General features: G+C 33.5%; 1 protein-coding gene and 1 long non-coding RNA gene across 2 annotated transcripts; both read right to left on the bottom strand.

Annotated features, from left to right (window-relative positions):
• Nucleotides 1-1,912: 1,912 nt before the first annotated feature.
• Nucleotides 1,913-4,631, bottom strand: LOC144420864 (uncharacterized). Its single transcript, XR_013474769.1, has 4 exons — nucleotides 4,514-4,631; nucleotides 3,473-3,526; nucleotides 2,626-2,718; nucleotides 1,913-2,181 (listed from the first exon to the last, which is right to left on the bottom strand). It is a non-coding gene; the product is annotated as an uncharacterized LOC144420864 (long non-coding RNA).
• A 664-nt stretch (nucleotides 4,632-5,295) lies between these two features.
• Nucleotides 5,296-12,638, bottom strand: LOC120342596 (hemicentin-1-like). The gene is made up of 8 exons (XM_039411506.2): nucleotides 12,515-12,638; nucleotides 11,619-11,924; nucleotides 10,477-10,761; nucleotides 9,881-10,180; nucleotides 8,018-8,341; nucleotides 7,259-7,564; nucleotides 6,707-7,018; nucleotides 5,296-5,390 (listed from the first exon to the last, which is right to left on the bottom strand). Exons 1-8 carry the CDS (start codon nucleotides 12,594-12,596, stop codon nucleotides 5,296-5,298), a joined length of 2,010 nt encoding a protein of 669 aa, XP_039267440.2. The 5' UTR covers nucleotides 12,597-12,638.
• Nucleotides 12,639-14,145: the final 1,507 nt, after the last annotated feature.

Below are 14,145 nucleotides of genomic sequence, written 5' to 3' on the forward strand. Positions count from 1 at the left end.
TCACGAATCACGAAATTTTGCAACATCCTAGCAAAATTGAAACGACGCACTTCCACGAGATTGACTCAAAAAAAAGTTGCGCTATCGACTAAGTCTTTTTTAAAAGCGAGATCTTATATTGGATTTTTTTTTTAAATTCAGGCTTGGTCTTATATTCGGGGAAACACGGTAGAATGATCGCGCTTGCATAACAATGCATATTCTGATCGTGAAACCCGGTTTGCATAACAATGACGGCTTTAATCATTGGGTTAACGATTTCCGAAGACGATTTGCTAAGTGCGCCACGAAACATATTACACATCATATTTATTCTAAATGTCTTATTGTTTAAAATGACGTGTTATGAATCAAAGTCATTTTGCCGTTCTATGTGTTTACTTTCTGTACGTAGGGTCTATTGTTACGTAATATAAGAGATACCCCTACATGATGCAATTTCGTATAGGCTGAAGTTTATTCATTTGCTGAACCAAGTTCATCAAACTTGAGTGATTTCTGCAGCATTTTAAAGAAAAACCAGGCAGAGATAAAAAAAAGAAACGTTAATTTTTTGTCTTTATTTCTCGGGCCTACATGAATAAAAACCTCAAAAGACAGTTAGTACATATTAACGATGACAAAATTGTGTTTTGTTTCGAGGCAGTATATTTTTCGTGTAGGTGCGCCATGAGTTTTTTCCCTGATAATTTGGCGTCGCACAAAATGCTGCTTTTTGCTAAGTTTGATCAATAGGAGTGAACAATTCGAGATAAGGACCATGCCGTCGGTAGCCAGACATCGTAATTCGTCATTTAGGCCTGTATAAACAAACATACATTGAGCCTTGCTATGCAGAAAAAAGCATTTGTACCCATTACACTGAATAATCGAGAAACGTTAATCTGAATAAATATGTGCTTGTTTTTGTTAATGAGTAGACATGTTAAAGTTAAGAAGTAGCTGTGCCAATAAAACATCAAAAATGCATAATTCGAACTGTTTGGCATTATTTAACGTGGACAAGGGACGCGAAAAATTTTAATATATTAAAAGGGGCAGCGAGCTCAAAAGTTTGGGAAGCCCTGCTGTAGGCTATGTAAGGTAAGGTAGACTATTGCATAAGGTAAGGTAGACGACTGTTTCGCTTTTGCTTTTGTGTACATACATTTGAGCATCGCTCTTTTGTTTACTTCCAACAAAGATGCATTATAAGCAGGGATTCCATACTGTCTTTATTTTTAAGATTTGTTCTTATTTTTGACTTATTTTTAGCTTGCGTCCTTATTTTTGGCTTGCGTGTCCTTATTTTGTCTTATTTGGACTTCATAAAGTAAGCTTTGTGTTGTTTGTTTTATCGCCAAAGCTTTTTTTGTGCCACCATAAAAGCAACACAATCTTATTTGGAACACAAAAAAGCAAGGCACAGATAGGCATGAAGCATTGTTAGTGTGGCGATCCTTAGGTTTTGTCGTGGTGGTGGTTATTTTAGCCTAAATTTAAAAATGAGCAAAAGTAAGAACGTTTTTCGTGATGAGTACGGGAAAGAATTCAAAGTCAAACGAAGCTTGAGGGGTGAGTGCTTCGCACACCGTGACGTCTGTAATTGTGACTTATAAGTTTTTTGATGCATAACGAACAGGATACTAAAACTATATAGCTATATATAATATAACTATATATAAAATAAGAAAATTTAAAATATAATATTTATTGCATAATTATATTTCTATTTATTTATCTGGCGGAAAACTTAAAAAGAAATTGGCTTTTATATTTAAAATATATAAGAATCATTGCAGCAAATCATAAAAGAACAGTAGTATTAACTGGTACGTGACCATAATTTTACTTAAACAGAACTTTATATAAAAATATAAAGATTTATATATAAACATAAAATTGCATTTGACGTACAAAATATACTTTACAAAAATCGTAATACTGAATTAATAGAAATATATAAAAAAAAAATGGTAGAATCGTCACAATAAAGCTATTGAATACTTCAATGTAACATTATGCAACTGATATATTTGATTGTGCGGTGAATACTCGATTTAACTTGCTGTTGCTTTAATTGCTGTTGAGCTTATCTAATATACAAAAGCATTATCGAAAATCTGGAACGTATTGCTTCTTCATGTTGTCGTTCCTTCAACTTGGATTTAGGCTTCTGTAGATTCATGACGATCATCAGTGCTAGTAAAAATGAATAATTTCATGTCTCCGTAAACACAAGGATAATACAAACTTGAGACACACAGTTATATAATTTTATCGCCTTCCCAAATATCGTTGATCTGCGTATTATGCATGGAGTTTGGAAAATGGTCGCAATAGCTGTACTAGAATCTGAGTGCGTATTATCTATGGGTGCTTATTATACAAGAAGAAATACGGTATTTGGGAATGACACATAACACAAGTTAAAAATTTAATGACTGAGCAATAAGAACATATAGCAAATAAGATATCAAGTTTTGCCATACGCCATTCATCATCTTTCATTCATCGGGATAAATGAGAAAATTTAGTCGTTAATAAACTTTGTGATCTACAATGAGGGATGAAAAATAGCACATAACAACTCATAATACAAATTGCTTAATAACTTCGGGTTCAATTTTTTTAAACATCACTTACACAGATATTGTTTCTTTCTCTGAAATGTCATCATCCTCGACGTCGGTTTGACCAGGAATTGATGACATAGACGTGACAATGGGATTGTCGTAACTGAGAGATAAAAATGATTTAACAAAGTTTAGTGATCACAAAAGTAAGAGCTATTGTTCCCAATACCAGTTCCCATAATTTCGTGTGTACCATGGAATTGCTGATCTAATTCAATCGTTCTCGCTTTTATGAGCAATCACTGACATTCATAACCTCTGACCTATTGCGACTTCCGTATTCACCGATGCACAAAAAGGTGGAGCCTGTGATTCTTTGCTCTAAAAGTTGACTTTAAATATTTGTTCTTTAAACTAATTTTGCTAATACTTTTATACTGCAAATCACTACTGTCTTAGACGGGAAGCATATGTTTTAAAATACACCTATTTTCAATTTTCAACCATACTTTACATCCCACTGATCATTAACCGTTGGCGCAATATTGTTTGAACTGCAAATAGAAAAAGGATATATACAACAATGAGTTGTCCTTTTGTATCGTTTGAATTCTTTTTCATGAAAGAAAACACAGATGTTTACAAAGCTCGAATATCAATGGTAAATTAAGATTCGCAAAGATGATGTTGTTCAATATTTTATCTTGACGGTTCCCAATGAAGGAAAGAATGTTTTCAGAGAAAATATTCCATTTGTTTTTTATTCGCGTTTGGTATTACAAATATTTTTTATTTATGAAGCACTATTGTAATGAAAATAAGCGAAGACATTGCTGATGCTCTTATACTAAAAATCACCACTTTTTCGACTGGAAGCATTTGTTTTAAAATACATCTATTCAAATTTTCAACCTTACCTTGTGCTTGGATTCGTCTGGTTAATAACCGCTGTTGCTTGGTCATTGTTCGGGCTGTAAATAATAATTATATGTACAATGATCAGTCGTCCTTACATCGATGGATTTTTTTTTTGTGGAAGAAAAAGTAGATGTTGAATTTACAAATGGTAAATTAGGATTCGCAGAGATGATATTTTTCAATATTCTATGTCAACGTTTGCCAACCGAGAAGAAATTTCTCCACGAGAGGATTTGAATCTTTTTGATGAATTTGATTTTTTATTGCGTATAATATTTCGAATATTGTCAATTATTCAGAACCATTGTAATGTATATATAAGCGATTTAAAATATACAAACGTCAGAGTGCAAGTTGCACGTTTCGCAAGCAAATGTCTCATTAAAGATTGAATAACAAATGAAAATGGAGTGTTTATGCGTAAGTTGGGGGAATTAAGAACTTAAAATAGACTAAGGGAGGAACATAATCTATCTGAAGAGACAAGTGAGAGAAAGCAGACAAAATAGTGAATCGGAGATGCATAGCATTCACTTCTGAACCACTGAGATGCAGAAAACAGGGGTTTATAAATGCTTCAAATGTTAACAAGTAAAATATTCCGAATGCTGAAACGTGACAAAACCCTAATCAAGCTTAATTGAATATGTACCTTATCAATGTGAAAATAGTAGCTAAGAGTCAGGCTTTAAATTTTTCATAATGCTCGGTCGCATTAAAATTCAACTATCACTAGTATGTTTTTGAGGTTTCGAATACTTAGTTTCATAAGTAAATGGACTTTTTCCTTTATATATTAAGGGAAGGAATTTTTCAAAAAATTCAAGAATAATCATATCAGTTTTATTTCAGAACCACGCGGGGATAATTCCAATATATATATATATATATATATATATATATATATATATATATTGTTTTTGAGTATAATATTCAATTGTATACTGTTTGTACGAAAATTGTCTCTGAAATATTTGCAAAAATAAGAAAACGCTGGAAAAAGGAGACATTGTCAATAACCAAAAAACTTTTCAACTTACCCGACCCTGGTTTTTTCTTCACCACTGTGAAAACAAAAAAAGAATATATCGGCCATATATCATGAATGAAAAATAAATATTTGTTAGTTTAGGATACAACCATTGAAATTTTGCCAAATATATAAAAACGTGAAGCGTTTAACTAATAGAGTTCATTGTTCTCCAGTTTTACCAGACGGTAATCAATCAACTGTATCTTTGAGAGTAGTCACAAGCATTCACTTTAATGTATGGTAGTTTTAAAACATGAACAACAACAACAACATAACGAGAATATCGGTGAGAGACCGAAGACTCATCGATCGAAAGTCAGGGGATTCCCCAAAACAGCGCTCTTACTCCATAGTGACACCTTGTGTCCCACCACTAATTAAATAATAACTCGCTAATTATACGACATAATTTATCCAAAATCAATAGACTTCTTGTACAACATATAATGAATACACATGCAAAATCTTGAGCAGATTCAATCTCGCTTTCGTGAGATATCGCGTGCATCTAACAGACAAACAGACATACAGACAAACCGACAAACAGACAAACAGACAAAGAGACAAACAGACAAAAACCTATCAACATATTTACCGAATAAAATCGATAAGTAATAACAAAACGATCCAGTCCAATAATAAACAATGACAAGATTAGCAAATACCTAATTTTTCTCAGCATGGTTTATGAGAATAAGTATAATGTTAGTGTTAATAAAGATAGTGGTAAATAGAAAAGTTTTGGATTTAAATTTTAAAGTTAATTAGATATCACGATATGCATTTCACTCACCATTTTTTCAGAAGCAAGATTATCAAAATAATCACGACCAGAAACAATACAGTTGTGGTCACAATGAGTCCGACTGGTGAAGAATCATTCTCTGACAATATATAGTAGAATGTATATTTAAATATAACGAACAAAATGAAGAATTTTGATATTTGATCAACTGCTGAAGCATTTATAATATTTTTATGCTCTTTGCCATGCCCGAATCATGACATTTGTCAAACATTATGTCTAATAAAAAAATCTGATTTGATTTTCAATGCAATGTAAGAATAACTTTGTTTCTAAGAAATGATACACGTGGACTTGTAATCGTGTTTTGTGAGCCATTCGTTTGAACCAGGGTTACAAAACTTTTTTTTTTCATAGAAGGGCTGGACAAATACGTGAACTCACAAATGTGTGTCAGATCAATGGAGCTGTCAGAAGGTTTTTGACAAACTTAAAAAGACGCTAATAAAGTAGCGTATGCTATAAAGTGTTTTTGGCAAATTGTTTTTGTCAGTGTGAATTGACTATTTAGCCTGTGAACATGTTTATGTCGGTTTCACAAATTTTCCCGGTCCCGAAAAACTTGTCATTTTTGAACATCGTCATCAGACGTTGTAGACAATTAAATGAGTGATTTCAATCACATTTTCCTACTGCCAATGGAGGAATGAATACTAATGAGAACTAAAAAACATTTTTATAATATCGACAATTCAACTGTATTTCAGAAAGTGGCCGAGCGTTGACGTTGAAGGCAACTGTTATGACATTCCAAAGTTGGATTACAAGTCGTGGGTTGTATATTGTACAAAAAATGAATATCAGCGGAATAAATTTCTGAAACCGTTCTTTTCTTATGAAGACGTGGTTGCGCCCCTGGACGGATACTCGCTTTATAAAAACCAATGTCAATACGATATTATCATTTGCAATATCCAGTAGCTTATTTCAATAGTAGTAACGTTAGCCCCGTTCAATTCTTTACTTTGTTCATTTCTACGATACATGGCAGCAAGTTGGCAGTAGAGAAACAATGACGCTACTGATTCTTTCTTCATAAATCGAACAATGCAATTGAGCAAAAACCGAAAAGTGATCATTATTTACATAAGCAGATTTCTTCAATTCATCTTTCATATTCGAATTAAGCGAAGTGCGGCGCGCTTGATTCAAACCACAGGACGTAGCTAAGAAACTGTATAGGTTTTGTTATATATCAATTTGTTTGAGAAACAGTTGAATGTATTTGATTTTTATTGTGATTTTGTTTGATCCGGCAACTTCTAATTTAATTTTATGTATACCATGTAAAAAGACATAAACAACCTCACTTCGTATTGCCTGGAAGAACTGCATTTGAAACGATTGCTATCAACGGCACTCGGTACATTACTGATATGCATTCGAGATCATTACCTTTTAAGTCAATATGGATGTATATTTCGCGTGTTTTTATTCCATCTGCTACAATGGCTGCACATTCGTACACTCCGGACTTCGAATCCAATACAGATTTCGTAACTGAGAGTACCGACTTCGATTTGTTTCCGGAATCCGGGTATGTTTGATATATTGTGAGCGAGGAATCTTTTTGGATTTGATCACCGTCTTTGTACCAGGCTATCTGTTGACTAGTATCACTCGAAGAGCATTCTATTTCTGTTATTGGTAGAGCTCGATCGATCTTTATTGATTTTTCGCTTTCTGATAGCATTATGACAAAGTGTCCTAAAAATTGTTAATGATTTATAAATGTAGTTATTTATACTGCAAAAATTTTAGTACCTTTTTTTTGCGTGTAGATTAAAAGATGTTTCCGAGAGGAAACAGTCTGCCCAATTAAAATTGATAAATTGGTACATTCGGTACTTAACAATCTTCTATATTGAACAATATTGACCCATCGCCATTACTCGTATATTCGTTCGTTACTCTTAAAACTACGAACAACAATATATTGATGCATACCTTGGTAATTGATACTCCTAAAATCAGCTGTAGTACTATTGGTAACACTCTTAGTAGTGCCTATACCAGAGACAATGCAAGAATATTCTCCTTTAGGAACAGACTCATCGTGTGACAGAATCAAATTAGACAATACAGAAGTAATTGTTCCAGATTGTAGTTGGAAAACATTTGATGATGAATCCGAGGTAATAAGTACGCCGTCTTTATACCACCCTAGCGTTGAAGATGATATATTTGGTGCTGAGCAAGTGAATATTGTAGCCGCGCTGTTGGACATCTCATCTATTTCTAAGTTTGTAGATTCTATTGATGAAAAATACACAATGAGCTTACTATAGTATAACCGAGCGTTTGAAGTTGATCGGAAAAAATACTACCGATTTAAACAATATTCAATTGGCATTTGACAATATTCAATCGATAACTAATGTAATCAGTCTCAATAAACCTTTACAATTTATTTGTAGAGTAGTCTTGATTTTATTGAATTGCGTCCTTCTATAATATATATATCATGATTGAACCATTTTGTCAACCATAATGACAAAACAAAATAACGAAATTTTTCAAGAGACATCTTAGACTAAACTTTAAAATTTAAAAAAGAAATTAAAACTGAGTATTTTTTGTCGATAAGATATAACGATGTGCGGAATTGCCATGAATGACAACTGGACAAGAACTAAATTTATCATATTTATTTTTGCTTCTACTATATATACCCAACATTAGTAAAAAAAAGATCTTGACACTAACCTCCTGAAAAAACTTCCAGAATGACAATTTTTTCTGTATTGGCATGCGTAGTTCTTTTGCAAATATATTCACCACCAGCTGACGTTGTTTCCCCCGACCAGCCAGCTGCCTTCGATATAACGAGTGATTGCGAATATTGTTCGGGGCCAATACTTTGATAAACCGGTCTTTCAGAGTCGGTGTCAATTAATTTGCCATTGGTGTACCAAGAGAGTGTTACATCATCTTCGGAATAGCACGTAATGATGACGTCATGCTCCGGGTATTTGCCGGATATTATATTAACCTTGCTTACATCTGGGTCGAGATATAATGAGTAGACTCCTATTGCAACACATGATAAATATTATAAGAATAGTACAATATCATATTCCTTCGAGCTCTGTGTATCATAAAAAGAGCAAACAAACGATGAGTAGATAAATGAACTTGTTGTAATTTGCAAATAAATCGATGTTACAGAAAAAACATTTTAGCTGATGACAATAACAGTATCACTTGGAGGGTATTAAATCGATACTTAAACTAAGATTGTAATAAAATGTTAGCTAGTATGCATGAGTATTCAGTCAGAGTCACGGTCATCAGCCATCCTTATTTGCAATATGCACAAAATTAATAAGCAGTAAATTATACGAGGTAAGGCTAAAAAGAAACGGGACTGACGTCACAGATTGCGCAACATGATTACCCATCGGTAATCAACACTTTTGCAGTGTGGCGTAATATGTGTTCTTTGTTTAACAGCTGTTTTGACACAATATCGCAATTATTTTTGCTTTTCAGGATCCATAAGTGAATGTGATAAATTTTTTGTTGAAAAAAAAATGCTGTGCGAGGTCTGATTGAGTTTTTTTGCGATAGGGGGTTCAATTAAAGAATGACGACTGAGCAAAGAAGTAACATTAAATTTTGTGTCAAACTTGGGAAAACGGCGACTGAAACTTTGCAGATGTTGCCTGATGTTTATGGAGATTCTTCCATGTCCAGAACAAGAGTTTTTGAATGGCACAAGCGATTTGTGGAAGGCAGGGAGGATGATCCGAGGTCAGGGAGGCCTTGCACTTCCACTACTGATACAAACATCGAAAAGGTTTGGCAGTTGGTTCGCAGTGACCGTCGCTTAACAATTCGCGTCATTGCCAACGGAATGGGGATAGACAAAGAAACGGTCCGCAACATTTTGGTTGACACTTTGGGAATGCGAAAGGTGTGTGCCAAAATGATGCCAAAGGCTCTTGAGTTGACTGAGGAGCAGAAAGCTCAACGATTGAATGCATGCCGAGTTGACGTGCATTTTTCCAAGTTTGACACAAAATTTAATGTTAATTCTTTGCTCAATCGAATTGAACCCCCTCAATTGAACCCCCTATCGCCAAAAAACCCAATCATACCTCGCACAGCATTTTTTTTTCAACAAGAAATTTATCACATTCACTTATGGATCCTGAAAAGCAAAAGTAATTGCGATATTGTGTCAAAACAGCTGTTAAACAAAGAACACATATTACGCCACACTGCAAAAGTGTTGATTACCAATGGTTAATCGTGTTGCGCAATCTGTGACGTCAGTCCCGTCTGGTACATGAAAGACTCATATAAATACTCGCTTTTTCAAAAAGAACGCACACCAAAAAATAGCATTAAAGTTGAAATACCATCGTACACTAAATGATTCTATAGTATTTTACTATCAGGTTAATTAGTATAGCAATCTTTTGACCTTTACCGACTTAACACAAAAGTTATTTCATCTAACAAAATTTGTTTTACATAGAATGCAGAATGTACACACAAAACCCGATATACAATGTAAATTATTTGTTAATTTGAAATTGTATTAACTATCACTATTCGACCTACCTTTAATTTCAATTTCAATTCTTTTCTTTTCGTCTACTTTTTGGTTAGCTGCAATGCATTCATATACCCCGCCTTCCGAAAATCCGACATCAATTAGTATGTTCAAAATGGTAGTTTTCGCTGAAATGTCTTGAAAAACTGACAGACTTTGATCCGTCGGAATAACTTCGCCTTCTTTGTACCAGTAGAGTGGAAGAGACTTAATATCGCTAAGTATGCATGATATCGATAAATTATTGTCAACACTTTTGTCGAATATAAAATTTTCTTCTGGCGGATATACGAAGAGATGTATGGTCACTGTAATAGAAAAATATGACTTTAGATTGTTCGTAAACATTGTATTCTCGTGAATTTATAAATATATGCCCACACGTTACTCCTTACTGACGTTCATAAATGTATGCGTAAACCTGATCCTACAACAACAAAACCACAGTCATTATAACGGTATTTCTAGGAATTATATTTCGGAAAAGTGAAAGTACTATTTATTCGGAAGTAAATCAAAATATTGGTGATGAATTTGATGGAGTCGTCGACAAAAATCATATGGATTGATATATGATAGGATATGAATGTTTATCTACGCTCACCAAAATCGGGAAATTCAAGACAAACTGTTCCCTCGTCTTCATTGTATATTTCTTTACAAGTAAAGCAGCCAGAATCTGACTTTGTCGCATATTTAACATCAAGTAGAGCCGACTGATATCCATTGATCATCGTATGGTTTTGATAAATAGATGAACTAGAATCAAAAGTCACTTCATCTTTATCATAATGCCACCACGACACGTCAATACTTTCCTTCGAATAACATAGAACATCTGTGGAGTTTGAAGTTGGTCGAGAAATAAGAGTAATATTGGACTTGACGTCTGTAAAATTCGATATTGTTAAAACAAATCTGCAATTTTAGCATTTTATAAGAGAAATAATAAATGTGTAGCCTGCGCTGAGTAAGATATGCAATTTTATTTCGAACCAATAGCGAAAAATTTCAATCATGTTGTTAAGGACATCGTATTTAATCTGTAACCGTTTCTAGCACTTACAGACAGAAATATTTTTAACTATCAACATAATAAACATGAGTTTAGTCTCTGAAAATAACGAATAACTTTTAGAAAAAAACTGATGTATTTGCAATTTCTTCTTTCGTTTTTCTCTCAAACCGGAAGCATTATACAACTTTCAGTAATATTAGATTAATATACGTGGCATTTGTTTTTAGTCCTCAGTTCATATATTTATTCAACTAGGGCGGTTAATACACAAATCAAATTATTTATGATTTTTAAGGTAATTCGAATATTTTTTGCAGTGTATTATCTTTTCAATACAAAATAAATATTATACTAAGATACACTATTTACATTGCCATAACGAAGATTCGGTAAAGTGAAACAAGAAATTAATATATACCAACGTGTCTGTTCTTGCCTTCCCAAGATAAGGGGCAGTGCGCTAAGCATGTCCGTCTACTTTCGATTGGACTTGTTGTACTCATAATTTTGAATGAATATTAGACAATGTGACGAATTAATCATAAATAAGTCATTATTACAAGTTTGATGTTAGACCGCTACAACACGTACTTTTCGAAATCAGATTATCAAATAAAACAGCTAGATATCAGTAAAATTCCGACAAATAATGTCTTTTGATATCTCTGACTCATAATATATACCACGATTATACAACAACGAAAGTTTGAATAAACTTGCAAACTCACCAGAAGACACCACAAACACAGTTATTTCATTTCCACAGATATTATTATTCATTTCCTTGCATGTCAAGTATTTTGGATGTATCGTTTCATTGTGTGAAACTGCCAACGAAGCTGGATAAGGTTCTCCTGTACTTATTTCATATATCTGATAGTAATTTCTACTGGTATCATTTTCCACCAAGTTGTTCCCTTCATACCAAGCTACTTGTGATTCATTGGAACATGAGTAACATACAACAACTTGATATCGAGCTCCTCCGCCGACATCGAACTCAATATTTGTAATATTCGGGAAAATCACCAGTTCTGTAAAAAAGAATTGTTTACGGAAACGGTGAGTTGGCAGACAGTTACTTGAGATATGTTATTTATTATTATAGAATCTTTTTTTTAATTGCACAATAAAAACTCGTAACACTTAAGGCAAGATTATCGACATCTGCTTGCTGCAAACAGAACTCAATTGTACATACATGCGGCATATATGTATGAAATAAGTGTTGCTAAATACTGTATTATCGATTGTAATATGCAGAGTGCGGAAAAGGGGCAGGTTGTTTACCGTTTAAGGTGCTGAACCACTTCCCACTGCAAGCATGATATCCCGGAAAAAATTTTGCAGCGCTCGTAACTATTACATTACAATCGAACAAAAATGACATATAGTTTAATTTCTGACAATAATTCTAAGTAGAGTTTAAACAAAGGCATTTTTGCATATATACAAGTATAATAACTAGATGCATTGGGTATTCGAAAAAACACAATACAAAGAATTAAATATAGGTTGATATATGAAATCGTATTACAGTTACAACGTTTTGAGTCTTTATCGGTGCAGAATTTTTGAACATTCATATACGATGAAATGAACTCATTCATATACATTACTTTACCTTTGTCTACTGCAAATGTATCTTCAGAATAGGTTTCATATAAAAAGACAGTAACTACAATAAGTAATTTTAAAATTTCCATTGTTGTCAGTATTGCTATCAATAGACGAGTTGCTTCACATTTGACCGCATACAATACATATCACCTTAATGTTAAGGCTAAAGTATGCAATATGTCTCGTTTAGACAATCCTCGAAGTGTTCGTACATAAGATATTCGTGTAAATAATTTACGAATTTAAAACTCCTGGTGTTTACTCAAGATAGGCTAACGTACATCTTAGTTATCTTTCTGTAGTGCATTGTAGAGACTGGAGCGACTCCCCGGGTAGACTGTTTATTTAGCACTTATAGTTCACAAAATATCATCCATCTATGTTTGTTTGAGATAACGTGTGTACATCACAAGCTCAAAAACTCAAAGTGATTTGTAAACTGAATCTGAAACTTTGTAGTCTACCTAAATTGACGAAAAAGGTCCTCACGAACTGATCTCTTTCTATTGAGAGTAGAGAGAGATGATACTGTCATTAGGCTTCGGTCGTCAAGTTATATTTTTAATTTCTAAGGGCACCTTTCACAAGAATTTCTCTGCTCGAAAAGCCAAACAAATAAATCATCAACTTGGTTCACGTAGTTCGTGAACTTGAAACGGAGAATCAAATACAACAATTATTTATTTATATCAAAAAGAAATGTGAAAAAAATGAAGTTGTATTGAACTGTAAAAAAATGAGACAGGAGGGACACCTTCAGTGATGTCTTGGGAACTGTGATTGGAAATCATGTTGATAACTCTGTAAAAATCTTCTTATTGTAAGCAGTAGTAACAGATGCAAATACCAGAACTCTTTTTCGACTCATAATATGTTGTACCAAACAAATAGCTTTGACTCTAAGCTTCTTTTTGAACATGAAATAACTATATAGATGGTTTTCACATAATTGCTGAAAAGTTGGTGCTGTTCCGTTCGAAAGAAGATGCTTTACCCTGCAACTAATTATCCAACTAATTATCCAAATTTACCACCCAGATTCTTCACTCGACAAAGCCGGTGCTCAGTTACGATCTTATAGGTAGTGACAAGAATTGCCACAGAAGTGTACTTGATGTTTAATGGTGATTTGAAGTACCGTATTGGTATGTTCAAATAATATATTTCTGTGTAAATATCATGGGCTACTAACGTACCAAAATTAGTCGTGTGATCACCGTTGCTGTATATATAAACATAGCTCTACTATAATTTATTTTGTCAGCTGGCGGTGCAACAACATTATTCACCTACACAAATATTAGGGTTGGCAAATTTGGGGTTAGTTCTATATTGTTCTATTTTTTCTTCCTTAAGTTCATTTGATTATATTTATCTGTACATTTAATTCCTCAAACCCAAAGTGTATTACATTTGAAAATTCATGGGTTGCCACACCAAGCTAAGCGTGGATTTGCGGATTTGAATCCCATAGAGGTGCAACACAATTTACTTTAAATTATTCTGGTCATGATATTAAGTGGAGTATCAGAAATCAAGGAAACACTATCGACTGCAATAAGACAGCATTTTACATTGTGATAACGTCATCATGGAGCACGAGAACAGAAAACACTCGGCTGATCCTTACGTACA

The sequence above is a fragment of the Styela clava genome, chromosome 3 (assembly GCF_964204865.1).
Source record: "Styela clava chromosome 3, kaStyClav1.hap1.2, whole genome shotgun sequence".
In the NCBI taxonomy this organism is placed as follows: domain Eukaryota; kingdom Metazoa; phylum Chordata; class Ascidiacea; order Stolidobranchia; family Styelidae; genus Styela; species Styela clava.

Excerpts from the sequence above, each read along its gene's own strand:
- LOC120342596 (XM_039411506.2), bottom strand. The coding sequence starts at position 12,596 with ATGGAAATTTTAAAATTACTTATTGTAGTTACTGTCTTTTTATATGAA. Across the intron at positions 10,762-11,618 it reads TGTGTTTGTGGTGTCTTCTG|ACGTCAAGTCCAATATTACT; the intron begins GTGAGTTTGCAA and ends CGAATTTTACAG. Across the intron at positions 7,019-7,258 it reads TAGGAGTATCAATTACCAAG|GACACTTTGTCATAATGCTA; the intron begins GTATGCATCAAT and ends AACAATTTTTAG.